Source organism: Vitis vinifera, chromosome 4 (genome assembly GCF_030704535.1).
Source record: "Vitis vinifera cultivar Pinot Noir 40024 chromosome 4, ASM3070453v1".
NCBI lineage: Eukaryota > Viridiplantae > Streptophyta > Magnoliopsida > Vitales > Vitaceae > Vitis > Vitis vinifera.
Window position 1 is genome coordinate 18884012 of NC_081808.1, and position 24148 is coordinate 18908159.

At 39.6% G+C, this 24148-nt stretch overlaps 2 protein-coding genes across 3 annotated transcripts; one reads left to right on the forward strand and one right to left on the reverse strand.

The window, feature by feature from the left end:
* Positions 1-65: 65 nt before the first annotated feature.
* On the forward strand, positions 66-4929 carry LOC100252985 (BTB/POZ domain-containing protein At3g50780). The gene is made up of 2 exons (XM_002275418.5): positions 66-1699; positions 3572-4929. Exons 1-2 carry the CDS (start codon positions 1064-1066, stop codon positions 4508-4510), a joined length of 1575 nt encoding a protein of 524 aa, XP_002275454.1. The 5' UTR covers positions 66-1063; the 3' UTR covers positions 4511-4929.
* Positions 4930-9582: 4653 nt separating this feature from the next.
* Positions 9583-15833, reverse strand: LOC100261554 (BEL1-like homeodomain protein 2). 2 transcript variants are annotated; one of them, XM_002269634.4, is made up of 5 exons: positions 15526-15833; positions 13871-15270; positions 12366-12751; positions 11600-11660; positions 9583-10480 (listed from the first exon to the last, which is right to left on the reverse strand). In XM_002269634.4, the coding sequence occupies exons 2-5, from the start codon at positions 15200-15202 to the stop codon at positions 9863-9865; spliced, it is 2397 nt and encodes a 798-aa protein (XP_002269670.2). In that variant the 5' UTR covers positions 15203-15270; positions 15526-15833; the 3' UTR covers positions 9583-9862. The 2 variants fall into 2 exon arrangements, with proteins under 2 accessions (XP_002269670.2, XP_019075099.1); XM_019219554.2 differs by lacking the exon at positions 15526-15833 and having other exon boundaries at positions 13871-15506.
* Positions 15834-24148: the final 8315 nt, after the last annotated feature.

The following is a 24148-nucleotide window of genomic DNA, read 5'->3' on the forward strand; positions in this document are numbered from 1 at the left end:
CTGGAATCTTTTGAACCCCAAATTAAGCAATGTTGTAAGGGTGTTTGTGTGAATTACAAAGTCCATAGATTAGAGGACACACGAAAACAACAGTGTCTTTAGGCAAGCGAATCCTGCAACGGTCCACAAAAGCAACATAGGCATACAAGAAAGGAAAAAAGCAAAAAAAAGTTGTAAGACACTGGTATGGCGTGCCTGTTTGATCACTGAGAACGAAAGAGAAAGTTTAGAGACAGAGTATTTTCAGGGAGTGGTAAAGTTAGAAACACAACCCATCAATTATCACTTTTCTCTTTTCTGTGTTTTTCTTTTAAAATAAAAATTCTTTTGGGTGTTGTAATTTTCTTAATAAAAAATAAAAGAAATAAAGAGACACCCATCATTTCTCTCTGCAAGTTTGTGTTGAGTGGTTCCCTTGATGCTTGACATCGGAGCTCCGTCCAATCATTCTGGACGCTCGTGGACTCTAAAATAAGAGGTAGGGAGATGGGGTTTCAAGGAAGTCACAAAATTCTGCTGTTTGTGGTGGTGAGTTGGTAGGTCTTTCTGGGGGTTCAGTGTTATATAGAAGCCCTATTTCATGCTTACTTGCGGTTTTTGTGGTTTAATTGTTTATGGGGCGTTGTCTAGGACTTGATCTATAGTTAGATATGAAGGAGTCAAGGAATCTCTTGGTCTCTACTTCACGGATTTGACTGCATTTTGTGCCTTTCTATGGGAGATATTGGTGAGCTTTAATTTAAATTATTTAGGAAAAAGATTTCAAATTTCTGTCTTTGAGGCTGGTTTTCTGTGTTTCTGTAAAGTTCATAGTCGTTTCATCTGCTTCCTAGCTGCTACGGGCAAGTAAAACTCAGCTTTGGTTTTCCATGTTCTGTGTTCTCTTGTGGAATTGACAGTTTGGTAACATTTGTTTTGATTTGAAGTTCTTGACCCTCATTTTTTTAGAAAATGATTTTTTTCTCTACCATTTTGAAGAACAATTAATTAGTTGCTTTTGGAGTCCCTCCATGTTTTTACATGCCATATCTTCATCGAATTATGCTATAAATTCTTGTTAAATATGGCTGAAATTAGACTTACCAAGGTAGAACAGGGTCAAACCAAAATCAGAAATGTTCCAATTGCTGTGACCCCGGAAGGTTTTTGGTGTTGCCCCTCGCCTGTTGTTTTCCAAAAGACTCTCAAAGCTCAAAACCCTCTAAACAAACCCAAATCCTCACCCCCACCACCCACCAAGACCTCTGTTCAGAAGAAGCAGGCCCCAATGACTGAGAGAAAACCGACTTCCACTCCATCAAGGCCAGGAGTTGTTTCTGATGATCAAAGAACTTTTGCTTCTGATGCCCCTGCTCTAAGTGCATTGGTTAATGAGAGGGCCCCAAGGCCCAAGATCGAAAATTTACCTAGGAAGGTGGCAATCGAGTTTGGTGAACCTGGAACCAGTGATATGAAAGTGATCTTAATGGGAAAGCAGGGGTTTTATGTGAAGTTGAGTGTTCACAAGAACGTTCTCATGGAAAATAGCAGTTTTTTTGCAGACAAACTTTCTGAAGAACAGTCTAATTTGTCCTGTCTTGAAATCGAGGATTGTGAAGACATTGAAATTTATGTTGAAACGGTGGGATTGATGTATTGTAAAGAAACCAAGCAACGGTTGATCAAACAAAGTGTCTCACGGGTACTTCGTATTCTCAAGGTAATTAGCTAATGGATCCCTTCATTATTTTACAACTATATGTTGACTGAAATTGTGCCATATATGTTTTGTAATTTGTATTGTAAGACAACCATAATAACTATCTTAAAGGTATGTTTTGGCTTGTTGAAGCTTTATTAGAAGAACCTTAAATTATGATTCCCCCAGTCTAGAATAATTTTGATGTATTTTCTGGATGTTGCAAATGGTTTATCTTCTCTTCAATTATGTCAATTATGATTCCTCCTTACTCTATCCTATTATAGTTTGATATATTTTTTTATGCATGTTGTAAATGGTTTGTTTTCTCTTTAATTATGTTGTCAGTGGTGCCTAGAAAGTAATGGAGCATACTGTAAATGGTTTATTTTCTCTTCAATTTTGTCATTGGTGGTGCCTGAGTAGCAATTAAGCATAATGCTTTATTGATTCTGAACTTTTTGTAATATGAAGACTTTATCTGAAGAGGACGGTAAACTTTTTCTAATTTGTCTGATCAATTAGACTGTTCTGAATACTAGGAATATTACGCATCATTTTTCCAACCAGTTTAGTGATGCTAGCCCTCACAACTTTAAAACACTTATATACATTTTAGAAGAGTCACCCCTTATGAGCGTCAAGAACTTCTCTACCCCTTGACAATGTTGGATGCTGCATGGATAATGGTTCTTATGGTACAATCACTTAGATAACAGGCTCAAAATATCGTGTCACAGATTTGATCATTCATTTGGATTATGGATGTAACATGGTATTGAATGCCAACTACTTTTGCCATGTTGTATTGATTATTGTGTGAAACTACATTTGGCTTGTTTACTGGAGAAAACAATTAGATCATGCAGTATTCCTGGAAAATAGTCTTGAAGCTTTCATATCTACACATGGATCATTGAAAGTTGTACTTATTTGGTATGATCATCTGTTCATTTCTAAATCAGAGGTTCGGTTTATTTTTTTGAGGAAAGTGAAATGAGGCATCATTAGGGGTAAATGTTTTTTTTTTTTTTTTAAATTGTCAGGAAATCAGCAATTTATTGACCTGTGTAAGTTAGTACAGGGCTATGAGATGAAAATGCTCATTTATGCTGGATTCTCAACTATGAAATTTAGAATCTGTATGCTCCAACAGTAAAGTGAGAGGGAGTTGTAATACAAAAGTCCTAATGTAGGATCATTGAAATTCCATTAGAATGCTTTAACTCCATTAGATAGTTGTGGATGAGCTAGGGCCTGCTCTTTCTCTTGGGGCAATAACAAAGCTGGATATTTACCTGGGCTTAGATAGCTGCTCTCTTGCTGGCGGGGCAATAACAATGGCTGGCGGTGGGCCTGGGGTAGGGTAAATGGTCATTTGGCATCCATACCTTTCAATGACTGTCTTACTTAACCTGTTGTTAGCTGCTTTTTTTTTTTCTTGTTTCAATCAGTTATTCGCAAGATGTTGGTGTTGCCCCATACACTCTCATCCTTGATTTTCCCTTTGCTCACCAAGTTAAATTAAAGCTTTAGAGCACCATTTTTCCAATTTATGAAATATAATGATTATACTGGAGGGATGGCTAATCAGGAGGACATAGGCTTGCTAGTTCCATTTGTTGTGGCGATTGTTGTCATATATTTGATTCTAGATCCATAATAAGCTGACAAGAAGCTAATTTTTTTGGCGAGTTTTGCCATAGAAGTGTATCATCGTGAGGATTCATACTACTTGATGATTTCTTTAATTCTCCTTTTATTAATTTCTACACCTTTTAATTGGAAGCTGAAGCCATCTCTGTTTTCTCTGATGTTTCAGTTAAACTTCTAAAAGATGCCAGATTTTTCTTTGCATGCCATAACCTCACCTGAAAGTGGATTATTTTGCAGGTTGCAGAGCTACTTGGCTTCAACTCATGCATGCAATCATGTTTGGAGTATTTAGAGGCAGTCCCTTGGGTTGGTGAAGAAGAAGAAGAAAAGGTGGTTTCTTCGGTTCTGCAACTCCAGGTAGAGGGTATTGGGGTCACCCCAGTACTGAAACGAGTCTCTTCTGAAGTCAGTAACTGCCCGAAGGACACACTCTTCCACATAATGGAACTGGTTCTAAAGAGTAGTGAGGAGAGAGGCCGACGTGAGATGAAATCTATAGTCCTGAAGCTCCTTCGAGAAAATAGCAGTGTCCCCAGCTATGCGGGTTCAGCTGACATCTGCAATGAAACTATTTATAGCTCATGCAGAAGCTGCTTGGATTCATTATTATCTATGTTCAGGCAAGCTGCTGAACCAGGGTTTACTGATAAACCCATGGAAAACAAAGAACCTGTGTTGAAGCAGATAACTTTGGAGGCTGATAACCTCTCATGGTTACTTGAAATTTTAGCTGACAGGCAAGCAGCAGATGAGTTTGCAGTGATGTGGGCTAGCCAGCAAGAGTTAGCAACCCTACATACAAAGCTTCCTGTTGTCTCTCGCCACCATGTTAGCTGCATTACGGCAAGGCTATTTGTTGGAATAGGAAGGGGGGAGCTGCTACCGTCAAAAGACACCCGTCAGTTGTTGTTACAGACCTGGTTGCAGCCTTTGATCAATGACTACAGCTGGTTACAACATGGGTGTAGGTCATTTGACAGGAAGGTTGTAGAGGAAGGAATTGGTAGGACAATCCTGACACTGCCTCTAGAGGATCAGCAGAGTATTTTGCTTGCTTGGTTGGGCAGTTTTCTAAAGGCTGGTGATAACTGCCCAAATCTTCAGAGGGCCTTTGAGGTCTGGTGGCGGAGAACTTTCGTTAGACCTTATGTTGAACCCCAAGGAAATCTAATGTAGTCAGATAGCTCAATGACTTCATGATGGGTGGCTAAAAGCATATCACTGTGTGTTGCAACTTGCAAGTAATGATATGTATAAATTTAATAGGGATGATCTTTCACAATGAGGAGGAGTTCCATCTCTACTTGAAAGGCAACAGAAAAAGAGAAGAAGAAATGTTGACGGGAGAAGTTCACAGAGTTGACATGGAGATGGGAACAGTGACATGACTTGGGTTTGAATCCTTCCCCTGAATGTTCTTGACGGTAAGGTAATACAGAAAGGGAAAGAAAATGAACTTCTTGTGGATTGATGAATGTGGGTTGATTGCTTGATGTAGAAATACTTGAAAGAAATGTATTATGGAGTTGAGGCTTTGTGTGAATTTAATTTTACTCCGATATTTTTACTGGTAAAAGCTAGAAATGCATTTTGAATGGACCTCTCCTATGAAAATGATATTTGAATTGTTTACCAGGGCCTGTGGAGTAACAATTTATCCATACAATAGAAAGCAGGAGTAAAGACTGCAGGAACTGTTTCTGTATTCACAGTATAAGCTAAAGAAATGTCCATGTTGGTTAACTGTTAATTTACGAAACTGCCCTGAACTGTGATAAACTGTAACTGATCATTTTTCTGAGGGAGGGTGCTAAACAAGTTAGACTTCCAACATCCCATCCCACCATGTGATTCATTTGGGTATTGAAGCTTTAACTGAGTATCCCCTCTATTTATCTAGTCAGGGAAGGATGATGATATGATTGATACTGAGGTGGTATTCCTTGCTCGTATTGTCGTGATAAGTGAAAACCATGTGACAATCCTCCAGCAATGAGAGGCCCTCATGTCACTACAAAATTGAGTTCACGTGTTCTTCGATAATGTACCCTGTCTGGGTCACAAATATTTGATGTAGTGGACCATAGTTTCTACCCAAAAGGGGAAAAGAAATAAGAGATGAAAATTTGCTTTTGGTTTGTCTGTTTGGTATGGTGAGAAGATAAACTGCAGTCCACAGTTTGGTGCAATGAACTCTTCCAACTCTTGCTAAAAGGCCAACTGATTGGTACTAACATGTCCTTTTATTGTCTAACCAAATTTTAGGTCACTTGATTTTTAACTCTGGTGGATACTACTTACAGGTGAATAACCATGGCTGTGGGGGAATTCTGGACGATTGATTTTGATGAAAAAAAAGGCTAGTGTGTTAGGGTTTTTTCCAGTTAGAAATTGATGCTTACCTTCTGTATCTGTTGCCATCTTTCAGGACTTTGGTTATAGAAAATGTACAATATGTGTCTTCTGTTTTGGGTAACCCAAGGTCCCAAATAAAGTAGTGAATGAGATTGGAGCATAAAAGAGCTGACATAATTTCTTGGCCGAGGCTGGAGTCTCTGCAATTTATGGTACTAGAACAGACAGGCTTCCGATATTTGGTTGGAGCCCTGAAAACACATTAATTTCGGCCTAGGTTTTGATGGTGGGTTGAGTCATTTCTCTAGTCTACACATAAACCTGCTCTGCCCATATGACAACCTTGTGTGCAATTTTTTGTCTCCCATTGACCACCTTTGGTGGGGTTTGTGCATATTTAGTGAGTAAACATATAATATCATGGAGTGGTCATTTCACAAGACAATGCTCCACTGAATTAGAAAAAAAAGATGGTCATTTTCTTCATATCATGAATGAATATTACATAGAGATGTATGATGGTATAAGAGTTACATGACTGGGTATGTAGAACTGCAATTTATGGAGGGCTCCTAATTCTCATACTCATCTCTTTGTCCATGCCAAACCAACCAAAATTACAATCCAAGTGGACTACAAAATCAGAGGTTTTAAATGTTGCAACTGGAAACTAAGAGTGTGTTTGATAATGATTCTAAAAAACGTTTATAATATTTCTAAGACTTAAATCATAAAAAATTTCAAATATTAAAAAAGTTAGAAACGTTTTCTAAAATCACTACCAAACAGGTTCTAAATAAAAGACATAAAACATCGTACCAATGCACGGGTACACCTTTAATGTGACATTTAGTTTTTACTTCTCATGCATAGAGATTTGATACTTGAAATGCAATGAATCTTAATAAGAGTCACTTCAATACAACCATGCTCATTTTAGGAAGTAGAACTACATTAACCATCAACCTTTTTTTGATGATAGCTTGACTGCCTTGTCCATGAGGAGCCACTGAACACGCCTCTTAAACTGCTGTGATTCGACCGCTTTATTTGGGTGGCTATGGTCTTTTGAGACTTCAATTTAACCTTTCCCAAAGATTTTTCATTTTTATAAGCATTTTTGTGGAATATTTTGTATGAATTATCCTAGGTTACGGCACTGAAATGGACTGAAAAGAGAGAGCCCCTATTGTCCACAGGTTACCCTATCCTAGGGCCGTCAGCCAAGAAAATTTTAATCGTAGCTCAGGACTTCACAGGCGAGGATGGGCCCAAGCCCAAATCACATCAAGCGTCCCATCTTTGTTGGAGGCCCACCTATAAGGCATCTGGTTGTTGGACAGTCCTTGCAGTAGATGTCCCTTTCTTTAGCGAATGAGGAAGGGGTCCACCGGACCTGTTGTCCTGTAATGCACACTGGGCCTAGGGGGGTGTTCTTTGAAACAAGGGTTTGAAGACCTATCATAATAATTTTCGTCCCTTTCTTGGCATTGATTTTGTAATTCATGTGGGCGAGAAAGACAAAGAAACAATTCTGGAGTTGGAAAACACATAAACTACCCTTGTTTAATCTTATTTATGAATAGGGTCCTTGAAGCCTATGAACCATGTTCTTCATAAAAGGCCACCCACCAGAAAAGTCACATTTATAACACAATGAATGGGTGAGGCAAAACAGCTCATTTATTGACCCGCTTTTATTTTGTGCAAGAATCATCAGACTAGGGAGTAAATGGGCTTCTCTCTCCCTCTCTCCCGAGTTTGTTCAATGATTTCTTCATCTCCATCCACAGTGAAAATTCTCCTACACCCACAAAAAGGGCCGTCAATCCTATGCATAGCTCAAGTAGTTTTCACTTTTCAGCACCCCTTGGTGATGTTTCCACTGGGCGCTACAGACACCATAGGAGAGGCCCTACACAAAATTTAAGAATTTTACCTAGAAGGAGGATCACCCATCAAAGTGCCTTAATCTTGATGGTACACTTTTTTCTTTCTTTCTTTTCTTTCTTTCTTTCTTTCTTTTACCTAACCACCACCCTTGAAGAAGAATGGGATGGAAGTGATAGTGACATTGCTTGATAACTACATATGTGGAAACAAGAAGGGAAACACTGATCTTCATAGGGATTTTTTTTTAGGAGCTGATCCATAACTGTTTGATTGCTGCTGCATCATATCATATACCCGAAACACTCTAGTTTATAGACTTTCTTACATGAAATCATAGATATTGTGATTGAAAGGGGCGTGATCGCTGCAGCAGAACAACTCGGAAAACCTAATTGTAGGCCATTTTGTTTTTGGTTAGTTATAGTGTTTCTCAAAGAAAAAGCAACAAATTAGGTAAAGGGTTACTGTTGCTTTGGAGATTATTGTTTTGGATTTCAAGGAACCTTCGTGGCGTCGGTTGTCAGGTAAAATAACAAAACCTCATAGAGGTTTAGGCACAAAAGAGAGAAGATATTGACAAACAACTGGGTGTGTGTATTCCACTATGTTGCACCATCCACCATCTGCGTAAGCATGGTTTTTAGGTGGTACTATTTCATTTTTTTGTCTTTTCCTCCGCCTTCTTTTCTCAACTACCAAACAAACCACGTATGTGATTACAATTATCTATTTTATTGGATTAATTCTTAAGGACCACTCGCTGGTATGTGTCTTAAAATCTTTAAATCTTGCAGTGCTGAAGAAGGCCCTTTTGCAAGCATGAGGAAGGGTCACTAGACACAGTGAACAGAGTTGCATTGTTTGTTCACACTAGTCAAGGGAAGGCCTGATGGGTGGATCATCAGTGTAAAGTGGCAAACTTCTTCATTTATTTTTTCACTGAGAACATGACAAGAGGAAGTTAAGTTGGAATAGTTGATCAAGTACCATGATAATGACCAATAAGCTAGCATGCCATGGAACAGTGATTCAGGCACTGGGGGGACAGGAAGCAAGTAGGGAAATAAAATAAAGAACTGCAGATGTTTTATTTTTCTTCACTCAACAAACATGTCACGATCGTTTTGGGATGAGCAAAATTTTGATTGCAAGTAAGATTAAGGAATTCTCCTACCACCATTCATTAGAAAATACATGAAAACTAATTAGAATTGATTATGAAGTGAAATGGAGGCCTTGGAAGCCATGTTGTGAGTTGTAACCATCTCCAAGGCTCTTCATTCCACTTCTAAGACTTGAATTTTTTGTTCCTCAACAACGGTACTGACTTTGATTTCACAATTAATTCCATCAAATTAGTCCTACCACCCTATGCCCCACCTATTTTAATAGGAGAAATTTATTACACATAAAGAAAAATTAAGTGGTGAAATAAATGGAGATGAAAATGGTCACATGTGCCATGGAAGATATGACTGTTTGGAATAGCTCTGGTGATTTCTAGGATTTTACCAGGGAGACAGGCATTTTCACCGGTAATTAATGCTGCTTCTACTGGCTGCGGAGATGTTTCCAGCCATTATTTCTCAACAATAACGATGTTGTAACTTGTACGTGGGACCGCCAACAGCTCCTCATGAAATTTAAAACCAAGAACAGTGACTTCCCAATTGGTGATTTTAAAAAGACAGAAATTTCAAAGTGGCATGCATGCTTTAAATTCAAGCTCACCTGCCATCTCTCTGCATTTGAATTTACCACCATTCAATTCCAAAACATCCATAGCTTTCAAGATATACTCAAAATCACTATCACATTAAGATTGGCGATATACAGATTAGTAGAATGGAATGAGTAGCCCACCTGTAGGGTTCAATCATCACTATCAAGATTTTGACCACGGGAACACGAAAATGGTCGACATATATATATATATATATATATGCACATGCACACACATTAGATTTACTGATATAATCACCCAATAATCAAGATGAAGGTATAATAATTCTCTCTCTAAACATGTTTCCATATTATTTTAGAAGTATATACTAAAGTACAAAACCTTTAGTACATAAAAGGCAAAAGATGGAAGCAAAACAATGTACTATACAATTACAACAGACCTCATAAGGCTAGCTAATGTAATGCTACGTTTCTCGGGATGATGATGATGACGATGATGATAGATGTATTTTCTTAATAGATCAATTAATTATGGAAAGAGGAAAACCAAAAACAAAAAAGATTGATAAGATGGAACTGGGGGATCGAATTGTTTTAACAGCCACCGAAGTCTCTAACGGAGAAGGGACTCTTGTCCGGGAGGTTGCCGGCGTGGCGGAGGCCGAGAGTGAGGGAGACATCACCGGCGGTGGTCCCGAACCTTATGAGTGTTGACCCAATGTCAGGGTTAGTAGAGGTGGTCCCGAAATCAGAAGAAACAAGGCTTCCGCGGCGACAGGTGTCATCAACAGGGAGTCGATGGTGCAGGTCAGAGTCATGGGTGGTCGGAAAACATTGGGATACGGGTGGAGGTGGTGACACGTCAGCGGAGGTGGAGGTAGTGGTGGGGATAGTGGAGGTGGCTTGTTTTGCTTGGTTTTCCGAGAAGCATTGTCTATTGATTGCGATGAGTGAAGGGTCGCCATCGGCTGCATTGATTTCGGATCTTTTGCCCGTTGCTGTAGTTGTTGTTGTTGGTGTTGTTGATGCTGTGGCTGCAGCTGCACCTCCTGCACCTGTCGAAGGTGTTGGTGTCTGTGCTAGCCCACTACTTTGCAGCTGATTCACTTCTCTCTCTTCTGATCCCTCTTCTTCTTTCGTTTCCTGCTGGTACATTTCCTCCACCATGGGTTTCCACAACCGGACCCTGGCATTAATGAACCAGTTCGAGACCTGGAGAAAGAAATTATAAAACACAATCAAACAAAATATGTATATCCGCAACATTTAATTCTATTTCAAAAATACATTGATGGGACTGTCTTTCTATTTATGGTTTCCATTGTGACAGTGCAATTTGTATGTGTTTTTTTTTTTCCTGGGATGTTAACGGGTTTCCCGGTGAAAAGACAATCCCGACCTTGCAGATCAAAGTCTACACACTTCTCTATTAGTTAATACTGTACACCAGCAAGAAAGGATGTTGGGCAACTCCATTTATGAGCGAGCCCAGATCACAGTCCTTTATTTCCAGCAGATGAGTTTTGAGTTTTGGCCTTTCATGCAGACAATTATCCAGTTTTGATGTGACAACAAGAAGTATGTATCAAAAAACCAAAATGTTCATATGATTATCATAGTCAAGCTTGCAGCCTTTTTTTTTAATTAAAAAAATAAATTAGTGTTAGGATCTTTGTAGTGCAATATGGAAGAGAAAAAAAGGGGAGAGCTGCGTTTAATGATGTGATGAAGAGGTAGATGGAGTTGCATGACTACGTACTGAAGTTCTGCACAGTAATAAATTAACATGGGAAGCCTTTGTTGAGAAAACAAGAGGTAGAGTTTTTTCTTTTCAAAAAGGAAAAAGACCAGAAATTCAGTGTTTCAAGTACAGAAAAGTTTATAAATCGTCTTTATGGTTGAAATGGTGTGGTTGGACAAGGGAGAGGGAATCAAAGCTGCAAACTCTCATGTCTCATCTCTTGCTGTACTTGCATCTGCTCTTATTGACTATTGGGTTCTCTCTCTATTTCAGAATTTATAGCCTGGCCGGTGAGAAAGAGCACGAAGGGAGAAATAAAAGGAGGAAGACACTTGGGTGTTTCAGCAACAGAAAGAAGAGAAAATTTAGAAATAGAACCCAAAACCATGCAAGTTCAACTGAACATACTGATGGTCATTTCCGTGATGGGTTTTCTTGTTTGCTTTGGTTTTCTCTTCTCCGTGACTGTTTTAAATGAAAGAAAGAAGGGGAGCATATGGAAAAGATGATTACTGGCTCTGCCTTTTTACTGTATTTACTGTTATGTTGCATGAGTATGGAAGAGAGAGAGAGAGAGAGAGAGAGAGAACCTGATTTCTCGATAAACCAGTCTGTCGTGCCAACAGATGCTTATCTGCATCGCTTGGGTACCTGAGAAAGAGACCAGAAAATGACATCAGAGACCTTACCTAAAACGTATAAAGAGAAACAAAGCTTTTGTGCATCCGTAGATGGGATTGAACCTTTGTTTCCCTGCATGGGCGTGAGAATCTAAAAGAGAAGATCAGTAGTAACAGCAGCAGCAGCTGCAGAAGTAAATAGGACAACTGCACTCGCTCATATTTCTTATTGACTCTTATTATACTTATTATTGCCAGGCATAGATTCATTTAAGAAAAAAAAAGGCCTAGAGAAAAGAGGGAGAGGCGGTCAGTTAAATTACAGTTTAATGGAGTCCTTTCTGCAAAACTAATTCCAGGCGTCGACCAAAGACTAAGTATGCTATTATTGAATCAGGAGAAAACGCAGTGCGCAAAACGAAGATGTTCTATTTACAGCTTTCTTCTGACGAGACAACGTCCAAGGACGCTCGCTGCCTCACTGTTGCCTTCTATATACAACTCTCTCTCTCTCTCTCCCTCTCTTTGTTTTTTTTTTCTTTTTCATATTAAAAAAGGGAAGTGGACTACAAGGAAGTCATGGATTTGAATTTTGTATCTTCTTCACAATAACTAAACAGAGGTATATATGGTTAGGGCCTGGCTTCCTATAGTTTTGTAATAACCATTTTGCTTTGATATTTTCATTAGGGAAGAAGCAGATTGTGGAGTAGTGATATAGGGAAAGGTGACGTACGGATGAAGGAAGTGCTCAAAAAGCCAGGATCTCAAAATGTTGACAGAACGTTCAGGCAAGCCTCTTTGGGGTCTCCAAGCTTCTTGTTCCATCATTCCCATTTGATGGAAGGCTCTTTGCTGTCTGAGGCTTTGCTCCAACAGCCTCAGCCTCGGTGTCTCTCCTTTGGTCACTCCTGAAGTCCCCGAGGGATCTTTTTCTCCAAGCAGCTCGCAGCTGTGCTTCAGTTGTACTGCAATTGCATCCTTCAAACACCGGAAGTGCCTGGACATGGCCTTCTGCGCTAGTGCCGTGTATGGAACTGCCGCTCCGAACCCCATCACCAAATCAAACGAGTTCACCACCATTTGCATTTGTTCACAGTAGTGATTGTATCTTCGATCCACCTACAGTCAATGTTACATACACCCACAAAATAATAACGACACGAATAAATCAAACATTCAATTTAGAGTATGATGAGACTTAAGAGATTGAGATACTGGTCAAAACACAAAAACCAATGCTATCATTGAATAAGAATTTATGATATCGCTCCTTCTACCATCCCGATCCAGAAACTTTTCACTGTTATCTGTACTGCCCACCAGCTAGAAAGAGAAGTAAATAAAGCAAGAAATGCCAAGAGCAAGAAAAAAGAAAAGAAAATCAAAAGCTCCATGTGGAATTTTACAAGGGCTGGAAGATCTCAGGAGAGGAGAGGAGAGGAGAGAAGAAAGATGAGATGAAAAAGGGAGGTTCTTCCAGAATTTTAAAACCCTAAAATTTGTAGACTACACTTTGCTGCTCTTAAGGAGGGAAGGCCAAAGTAGAAGAATAAATGCGTGAATCAAAGGCTGTGTACAGTGATATTATTGTTAATGGGAACAAAGAATATCCTTGTGTTTCTTTCCTTCTCTCTTTTCCCAATACGGCCAATAGATGAGTAAGAAATAAAAAAAGAAAAGAAAAGAAAAGAAAACAATCCCCAGGTCAACTAAGACATAAATCAATGGCTTTCTCTGCAATACTACCATGATAGGTTTGGATCTCTTGGAGCAGCGGCATTCCTAACAACTTTCTACGTATAATAGTACCTCACTGCCCATCTTCCCAATCACAAGGAACGTCATTTCTTACTGGACACAGGCCCCAAATAGTAGTCTCTCAGGTTCTCACCAAACTCAAATCAGCAGTATCCTAACACCCCACCAATCGAATAACTGAAATAAAATATAATTTGAAAAAAAAAAATTATGCAATCAAACTCAGCCAACTTGATCCTATGAAAGAACTATTGCACCAGCCGGCTTTTCTTCACCCTGGTGTATAAAATATTCATGGAAACTTGCCGGAATTTTCTATTTGTCTTCCCTCTGATTTTGAAAACAATTAACGGACTAAATAATTTATTTTTTTTCAAAAAAAAAAGAAAAGAAAAAGATCGGGGTCTTGACTCTTGGTAGAGGGAGAGAGAGGGAGAGCAGAGACGGGGAGGAGAGGAGAAAAGGAGAGAGATTACATGCCTCATCAAGCATGGATAATAGTTTGACCTTTCTTCTCTGATGCTCAATTCTATCAGCAGCTGACAAAGGAGGAAGATCTTTTGACGAGGATGAAGAGCCGCCTCCACCAGCACTGCCGCCACCTGGATTAGAATTAGGGTTGGTGTTGTGTCTCCCAAACTTGTTCTTCTTGAACTGACCCCTCCCAACACTGCAAAATTCTTCCAATAATTCTTGGGCAGCCTTCACATACTTGGAATTCCTCATAACATTCACCGCTCCCAATGAAGATCCAAACCCGACATGAACTTGGTGGTTGTGACCCACTCCCCCTTGCAAATGCAATGGCTGTTGATGACCGCCCAAGCTCTTATACGGATATTGAGCCGAAGAAGAACCCCCTCCTTGGCCGTAGAACAGCATGCCGCTGTCTCCCATCCTCAATTCCTCGGCTTTAGCTGCTTCCAAATGCTGCAATGAAGAGGATAGGGACAAGGAAAGGCCTTGGCCTTCTACAATTCCTCCAATTTCACTAGGGTTGTTACCGCTTTCATGACCGCTATCAGGAACCCATGTGAATTGGGATGGAGGTATTACACTAGCACCAAAAGCCCCCCCTCCTGGTGCAGAAGCAGTAGCAAAGCCTTGGAGGGAAGTGGATTGGTTTGGAAGCAGCATATGAAGTGTAGAAGAAGTTGCAGGAGGATGGGGATGAGGATGGGGTTGTGGAGGTGGAGAAGGTGATCTGGGTTGCGGATTCATGAGGAAAAGCTGCATGGCAGCAGCTGAGTCCGCATTAATGCTTGAAATCTGATGATGATGCTGAGCTAGACTGTCACGGTTATTTACGTTTTGATTCTTTGAATCACCCAACGGTCCCAAACCTCCCACCATCCCTTGTCTGCTCCCATACCATTCCGAGTTACTCACCCCCGTTACCGCCGTTGCTGGCCGCGGGTTCCGATAATTCGATGGCAGCTGATGCTCCAACAGTTCCGCGGCCGTGGTGGCTCCAGGACCAAAATTGAACATTTCAGACAACATCCCAGCTGTCTCGTACACGGGAAGCCCACCAGATTCTTCTTCTTCTATGGCCACTAATGGCGGTGGCGGTTCGAACCCTTGCACCCTCAGCTTATCCCTCCGGATCTGCTGTGTTATGTGCTGCTGTTGCTGCTGCTGTTCTTGGTGTGTCACCGCCGATCTCTCGAACCCATTCGAGAAACTGAAGATACCTTGGTGGAAGTCTTGGGACATAGAATTTGCAAAATTGGACTTGTGGGCGATCGGAATTGGGTTGTGGACCTTTGAGTGAGAGAAAACAGGTGGAAGAGGCGGTGTTGCTATTCCCATATCAGTATCTTCTTCATCATCGTCGTCTCTTTCTTCCGCCTTGTGACTCCCACTTCCTTCTCTTAACACTGTCCATCAATTCAGCCATGGATCGGTTAGTCAAAAGCAAAACAAAGCACTCCCATTATGGAGTAAGAGCTATTGATGAGGATTATAGACAAATAGTAGATTTAAAAGAGAAAAAAAAAGTAAGAGGAAGAAGAAGAAGAAACTAAAGAGAAAAAGAGAAGGCATCAAATGGGTCTTTGTTGGTGCTTTCTCAATTTTTCCTTTTTGCCCCCCCTTTTTTTCATTTTCAGCTTTGCTCATCGATGTATATACACCTCTTAGAGTTGCAGGTCGTGAAAGGGTGCAAAGCTCTCAGACATCGTTTTCTCTTCTGTGGGTTGAAAGCTTCTTCAAAATTGTTTTCTTTCTCTCCGCGTTGTCTCTAACTCTCATCTGTCCTCTCTCTCTCTCTCCTTTTCTCTCTCTTTCTTGCTCTTTGCAGTAGACGTTCTGCAAATTGCCTTCTGGAAAGAGAGATGATGAAAGAGTAATAATAATAAAAAAATATGGAGGCTTGGCACTGATATATCTCCCGCAAAAAACACCCCCAAGAGAGAGAAGAGAAGAGAAGAGAAGAAGTCGCTATTGGTCTTCTTAACCTCCTCCTTCCCCACCAATATATATATATAAATATTTTTTTTTTGTTTTTACATTTATTTAATTCATTATTCAATCAACTTGGTATAAAAATTTATGAAAAATCTGACTTAAAAATTAAGAAAATAAAAAAAATAGTCTTCATATAATAATCAGTCTCGCAAACTATATCCTAAAATACAGTTAAATATAAAATGACTAAAACAACCCTTGGGGAAAATATGGAGGGTGTGGCATAAAGTACTTAGGGGTAGGAATTAGGATGACGAGAGAGAGGAACTTGGATGGTATCTAAACAGACATTATCAATCAATAACGTCGTCGCCAATAATAATCTTCTAGCATTATTCTCTAATACATAATATTATTTAAAGACCAAAATGCCACTCGAAAGTGTTGGCTATTGTTGTCATTTTCCATGCGCCCTTGGAAACCAACGCAAACTTCGGAATATAAAAAAGATAAGGTCAGTACAAAGTCATCTCAATGATCCAAACTACCACCATCCTTGGTTTTTGTCCAAATGACCACAACGCCCTACCCCAGTCTTTATCATGATCCAACAACAGTAAAGTTTATGGGGCCATTCTGGTCTTTTCGAGTTGTCTTTTTAATTTCTTGAAGAGGGGATTTTTGGACTTGTAATTAATTGGGAAGCCGAGTACCCTACCCCAAAGGAGATAGAGAAAGGGGAAAGAGAGAATTAATAAGGAAAGCCCACACGCAAAACAAGCGTGGCACGTGCCACAGGTTGGGCTATGGACAAGTTAGGTTTGAAAGCCACATTTAACCGCTTTACAGTTTTGGCAATGTCGCGATGGGTATGTTGGATTACCCTTTTCATGTCACCTTAATTTCTACAGGTGTTTTATGTTTCCCTTTTTTTTTTTTTTAAATAAAAAATAAAAAAAATTAAAATTTACTTTTTGATATAAAAAAACGAAAAGGAAATTACAAAAAGAAAAGCAGATCCTGTGGTTTGTAAAGGACCAAAGCCAGAAAAGAAGAAGGGCATATCGGTAAGGGTATGGTAATATTAATGTGGTGGTGATACTTTGCATGGCACCATATAAGTGGTGGTGAGTTGGATAGAGGTGTCTTGTGCTTCAATGCCCGAGACTTTTCATACGGGGCATGCTTTTTCTTCCCTCGTGTTTGGAAAAATATCCAAATCAACCTTACAATTTTTCTAATTCCACTTTTATTAATCTGAGAAATTGAGGTTTTGTCCTTTATCATTCGACACCAACTCAAGAGTGAATGGGTCCAAACTATTGTATTAAATTTTGGACAAAAATTCATAATTTTGACTTTATTTTTATTGACCCATAAGAGGGAAATTTAGGATATTTTCCTCTTTTATATATTTTTATATTAGAGCTAAAAGAAAGATGGGGCTAAAAGGGGGGCACATTGCTTAGCATGTATTCACATAGAAAAGATGCATAAAGATGATGATTTCTTTGTGCATGTCACTATCTTTCTAAAAGAGACTTGTAATCACTGATTAATCAATGGTTAGCGCATCTCACTTGTAAAAGGTGTGCCTAAAAAGGTCTTAATTGAAAATTAATGTTGGAAATTAAAAGGCTATCGTCACTAAAATCCATCTATATGAAGGGGGTATTGTAAGAGAATAGAATATCCATGAAACCCACATATAAATTTGTGAAAAGAGTGGATAAGAATTGTCCAATTTTTCTTCTGAATGCAGGAAGAGAGGACAAGAAAGAAAAATGGAAAATGAGATGGTTTGGATGAAATGGTAAGAGAGGTTTGAGACTGAAGACAGATTTAGAGTGAGATAAAACTTTCCAACTGCAAACCGGATTGAAAGATGACAGGCCAACCTTCTCCCATCTGTCGTCTTTTGGGTGATGTCACGTGAATCTCACCCTCCTCTCACACGCTTGACAGGACCACTTCATCATTGAAATCTAATATCTCATCTGCTCTTCACGTGCCAAAGTCGGCTACGCACGTGCCCCTCCTTTCCCTCATTTATTTCTATTCTTTGTTTTTTTTTATTTTTTGGTTGGACTCGTATATGATTTTCGTCCTCTCCTTTGCCCTTTCATTCTTTTATTACAAGTTCACGTTGCATCATGGCTGGAAAGAATAACAGCCACCCCTTATTTTCCTAGGTGGTTGTGGGGTTAAGGATAGGCTTGGCTTTTTCCTGCCTTCCTTTTTTCTCTCCTGCCAAACAACCCCCACAAACCTCACCAGTACCCTTTTCTAGACAGCACACCCACGTACATCAACCAGCTATATTGTTCATTTTGAGATGGAGAAAGGCTCAAAGCTATCACCAACTGATAATTTCCACCAGACACACACTCATGTTCCCAAAATTAAAAACTTGATCTACTAGTGTAGGACCACATTCCCTGCATCCATGATTTTGTTCAGAACAAACGGTGATGCTCAGCTCCCCATCGCCCACATTTTCCTTTTCCTTCCACACCGGGTACATCACATTATATACTCCATTGCTTCTCACCCTACGCATTTTTCTCATCAACTTGATGTGCTAGAAATATGACAGAAAAATTGATTTCAGGATGGCGGTGCAGTAGCAGCTGTGCCGATTGTGGTTGGGTGAGGCGGAGAAAATGGCGTCTGGGGTGCATGGTGTTTCATACTTTCATGTATTGATTGTGGTGATGCTTGTGGATGCATACGTTAGCGTTGGGGGTTTAATTTGTGTGTCAGATCGATGGGAAACCCTATAAATAAAAGGCCATGCATGGCTATCACCAATGTCCTTTGTTGTCTAGTACTCTCCATGATCATGAACAGTTTTAAATTGATGGAAGTAATAAAATCTATGAGGTATGAAGGGAGCAGATCATGTCCAGGAAAATATCCTTCTTCGTCCTTTGAGTGTTCAATTATAATTTCACACTTAGTATAACATTTATCTCTTCGTATTTGAATTAAATAAAATTCTATTAGGGGGTTTTAATAAGTAGCTTCCATGGGAACTCTCCTCATGCTGTATAGCCATCGCAGTCAAAAGACTGACCATGTATCCCAGTATCTGTAACCTTCAATGCCTCAACTTCACCAATTCTAAAGTGGGGGAATAATTTTCACCATTACTACTACTAATCTAAAACTCACTACTACCAAAACTGATGTCTTCAATGTCATGAAAAAAAAAATGCCCGTTATTTTTATCTTACAAACTAGGACGGTGACATTGTGGCTCACAAGAAAAATATTTTGCACCCTGGAGCTGTCACACCAATTACCATGTATCATGTTATAGCCATAACAGTACATGTCACTGAATTTTAGATTTCGATTGAACTTTTCTTGGGCAATTTGATTTTGAAATGGCATGAGATAGAGCACGCATCGCCAAGATTGTGGATGGCTGATGGCCTCATTTCCGTACGTACACAAATGACAAAAAGGACGGAAGGAGTTGGGATCCTGGGCCCTCCACTTTGCCTTAGTGGTCTCCCTTTCTACCTAAAGGATGATTTTTTAGTGTTTGGTTAACCTGTGAAAGGATTGATGTGACCCGATTAGTAGAAAATTTGGAATTCCTATTTTCTTATAGATTTATTATTATTATTATTATATAAACGGTGGTGTGATCCGTAAAGCTTGGGATTCATTTAAAGTAATAAATATTAGATTAACTTAGCAAATTGCTCTTTCTTTTTCTCTACTTTTGTTGTAGCAGCCTGAGAGAGAGAGAGAGGAATAAGAAAATAAATGCCTGGTTGTCCCACAGAGCTGATTTTGATAGAGTGGACTAGTTGATAAAGGCAAGTAGCAGTGGCACAAGTAGGGAATGGTTAAAAGGCTCGATGAAGGGTCTAAGGTTATTTTTAAAACCTTTCATTTGTAATTGGGGTCGCTGTCTGCGCTTCGACTCCTGCTTTACAACTTTACTTGAGGGGACTCTTAGTCTTTACTCCTCCCGTCACTCTCCCACACTTCTCAACCTCGCACTTCCCGGAATTGCCGTGTAAAGGCATGAGCACCAAGCGCAATGCATGACATCTCCTCCATCACAGAGGTCCAAAAGTAAAAGGCTGTGCTCGGTCGCTTCTTCTACCTTTTTTGTTTTTTTTCACAAAAAATTATACTTATGATTTCTGATTTCATACACATAACTCAGTCTTATATATTTATAGTTCTAATGCATGAGCTGGCTGTTTTAAGGTGTTCATTAGCATTAGTTTGATGGGTGTGCCTAATAAGAGGTGGGGGAGGAGAGAAAAAAGAGCAAGTAAAACTAAGGAAGAATTACAATGGATGAGAAAGGGGGTAATTTTTTATTTTTTTATTTTAAAAGAAAAGGTACATAGGCAAATGTCGTACGAGGAAGCGTCAACACCAAATTCTAACTGTCTCTTTTGCCCAATGGAGAGATGGAAAAGGAAAATGATGCAAAGCAAACGAGGAGAGGAGGACAAAAGGGAGTCCACCCCTCATTCACTACACTCTCTAACAAACTACATCATCATCATCATCATATATGACTACGGACGATTGGAATTGGATGGTCCCTTTGCTTTCCTTTGTCCTTCCTATACCAATCAAATTATTCCTTTCCTTTTCCGGACGTCTCCCCCACCTTCCTTTTTCCTCTCCCTTTTCAATCCTCCTCCATTTTTTTACCACTCTTAGTCTTTGCAATGACCACACTCCCACTTTGCTTGCCTCCCAGTTCTCTCATTCCCCCCCTCCCCCCCTCCACTCACTTATCACTAATCCCTTTATCAATCCCATTCACTCGTGTTTTAGAGTTGTTCTCATCATCTTTTTACTATTGACTTTGCATGCCTATTTCCACTCCATACTCTTGTTGACTTACTGAATTTTTGGATTATTCTAGTCGTCGAGTAACTCCAAAATTTTGCTGTGTCACCTCCTTTGGAAGAGCAGTTGTTGACGTTGCCTCACTGGGAGCTCTTCTCTTGGTCATATATGACTAGATTGCCTGGGTTATTTAGAATAATCTATTTCCCAGTGGGCTGCGGTCCAACCTTACTCAGACTCGGGCTAACCGTCATGCAATTTAGTTATAAAATTCTCATATGACCTGGCTCAAAATAAAAACAAAGATCAGATGTTTCCTGTAAAAGAAGATTCATATACACATAAAAGAATTTCCTTGTCTGAAACAGAATCAATAACCAGGGAAAGTGAGGCCCAGTTCATCTCAAAATGGACTGACCAAGTTTCATAATCAGTAAGTGATTGTGATTTGTGATACCAAGGACTCGGTTCCCTCCCAGTCATGTCACTCGAATCAATATTTTATTCACACCATGTCCTAATAGGTCATGCATCTATTTAATTAATATCAAGAAAAAAATTAAGAGTAATTAATGTGACCTAAAGACTCCTTCAACTAAAATCAATTGGTCAAGCTAAAATATCACTTGGGGGAGGCTTTTCCATGTGGAGCATATAAAAAGATTAGTCCTTATCGTGAATATGCAGGAGGTACATGGAACTTTCATGAAACCGGGGTTAAAGAGTCATTGTGTCAACCGTTGATGTTTTAGGGTTTTAAAGACAATGATATGAAATTAAAGTCGATGAAAAAACATCATGGTACACTCGCTCCACACGTGTCGGTTGTTAGAGACCAATAGCTTGGGGTGTCCATGCCTTCATGGGGACTCATGATAAGCTAATCAAACAATATGATAAAGAAAAACTGAGACTTAAAATATAAAAGGTGATGCTAATCCATCGCCAATCGCCAAAACGTATAATCACAAGGACAATCATATCTAATTGTTTGTTTGCACTTGAAATTAATTATAAAAAAATCATTTAAAAGTGAGTACCTTTCACCTAATGATGTTAAACCCTAACCAACCATCTTAATTCCAACAAAATAAGATGGGCTCCCTAGATACTCTATACGATGTTAAGCAACCCCAAGAACACCCATATTTTTTTACTTAGAATTCAAGCGTTGAGCTTCTCGTGCCCCCACCAAACCCCAATATAAAGTTTTGTTACTGGGTTCAGTTTCCACACCCATTGGTCCTAAAACTTGAAATCTTTTCTTGTTGAGGTGTATATTGTGAGAAAATCATTAGAATAAACCTGGATTATGTTTATTTTAACAACATAAGAAATGCGCTGTTATGGGGCCAGCTGTTCGATATATCGGTCGCCTTCCATAGTCCCAAAAGTTTCCTCGGTACCCAATTTTATATATGTGTATATATGTATGTATGTTGGACACTTGGACCTAGTAAAACAATCATAAAACTGGTCTAAAATATTGCAAATGGGGACACCTCCATTGACGCTACTGCTACTCTTTCCAACCCACATGGAAAAGAAAAACCTTAGGAGTTTGTCTGCCTGACTTTCCCTGAAAGATGATAGAGGCCAATTGAATTGAAGCATGAACAGAGCGGTACAACAGTGAAGCCACTAATCTATGACCCTCTCACTCGATAGTCAGTAATCATAAGAGTAAAGCCCTCCGACCATTTTCGAGTTGAAAGTGCTAAAAGTACATCTTTAGAATGTTGATGAACAGTAGGGTTCTCCCAGGGTGATTATCTTATGTAAACAAATAAACAAGGTTAGATATATAGGCCGCTGTGCACCATGCCAAAATCGGAAATGGTGGTTTGTTGTCATGGGGACTTGAGGGTGAAACGGCCCAATGTCCTTATCAATCGGGTAACTTAACTTTCCTCCAGGATCATTACATTTTAAGTACGGGACCGACATTAATTTTCATGGTACTGGGAGATAGCTCCACTGCTCCACCCATTTACAGCATAATTGAATTTTCTTATGTAACTTTCCTCTTTTAATCTTCACAATTAAACTGGAAATAAAAGAGAAAAATAATAAAAATAGGAAAACAACAATTATGAAAAGGGGAAAAAAATATGTGGCAAGTCTTTGGGTGGACAACTTTAGGGGATGGACCCATGAGGATAATGACATGAAATAATTGAAAGCATAGCACTTCTGAAACAAAATGGGAGTGCTGATGTATGAAGACTATATCAATAAGGTGGTCCAATATTCACATAAGGGGGTCCAGGTGGCAAGGCCGGCAAGGGGTGGCCGCGGCCACGTGGGAGAGGTGGTCCAAAGGGATGAAGCGATGTTCGAGATGCAACACGTGTAGGAAAAAGAGAGGTGACAGGCTGTTGGGCAAGAGCATGGGGATAGATTTTTAATCAGGAGATGATGGAGTGCAGTAAAAGTGGGTAGGAGCCTTTGCAGCCTTGCAACATGGGGATTTATTGAGTCAAGACTAAAAGACTACAGGGACCCCCTTTTTTTGTTTTTGTTTTTTGTTTTAATTTATGCCTGTGTTTGGGGTTGATGGTCCCTTGTCCAACTTGTATGCCTTCATTAGTAATGACCTTTCTCAATCACTCATAAATCATAATCTTGGAAATTAGGCACATTAACCATTCCTACTAGCCCCTTGTGTGTTAGAAAATGCTAATGCTTTCTTAGAAAAATTTATGATGGTGCCATGCATATGGGGTTGTGCGAAATGTGAAAAAACTTTATCATTTTAACTTTGATGTTGAGACACTTCATCATTTGATTGCTTTTATCTTGAATTGGTAAATCAAAGCTCCTTTTAACTCCTTGGTTTGTTCCACTACTAAAAAGCACTCCACCATGCCTCATCATACTATGGATGGGTGTTTATCTCATTCCGCCAAAAACATAAAACTACAACTGGCCCTGACCCCTGCTCCTGCCTTTTCCCTCAAATCATGGGAACATCCATTTGGGATGTAATGGGTACGGTGTCATTGGCAACTGAACAATCCACCAGGAGCCAGGCTGAAAACAACAGATATTGAACCATTATCATTTCCTTCAAGAAAAAAAAAAAAGAAAGAAAGAAAAACAAGACCCATGGTACTATTCGGTTCCAAACCCTAGGTTAGTAGTATGGAAGTGAGCCAATTGAAGACCTTAGGCCAGTTCTAAAGATAAAGGAATTCTGAAACTCCTTTCCCATCTTCAATTTGGTGAGATCCTGAGTTTTTTAACGTGAATGCCAAGCAAATTGCAGGCAAAAGCTATATGGGGTTGAATGCTTTGTTTAAAGACTTATGTGAGCCTATAGTCCAGATTGCATGGGCTGAGGTCAGGCCCACATAGATTGTCCACCTCTTAAGTCTGCGGAGCTCTGGGCTCACCCATGTCCCTCATTCCCAAGGCTAAGCACGCATTGAACATGACCGCTAGCCACATTACAGATGAAGCCTCTTGACACACTTGTGACATGGCTGATCCCTGGACCCAGTCCAACCCTCCAAGCCC

What these genes read in the sequence shown, in the direction of transcription:
- LOC100252985 (XM_002275418.5), top strand. Translation starts at nt 1,064, where the DNA reads ATGGCTGAAATTAGACTTACCAAGGTAGAACAGGGTCAAACCAAAATC. An exon ending in GGGTACTTCGTATTCTCAAG is followed by an intron (nt 1,700 to 3,571) that starts GTAATTAGCTAA and finishes ATTATTTTGCAG; the next exon opens with GTTGCAGAGCTACTTGGCTT.
- LOC100261554 (XM_002269634.4), bottom strand. Translation starts at nt 15,202, where the DNA reads ATGGGAATAGCAACACCGCCTCTTCCACCTGTTTTCTCTCACTCAAAG. An exon ending in TATTATCCATGCTTGATGAG is followed by an intron (nt 12,752 to 13,870) that starts GCATGTAATCTC and finishes CATTGACTGTAG; the next exon opens with GTGGATCGAAGATACAATCA. An exon ending in CTGGTTTATCGAGAAATCAG is followed by an intron (nt 10,481 to 11,599) that starts GTTCTCTCTCTC and finishes TTCTTTCTCCAG; the next exon opens with GTCTCGAACTGGTTCATTAA.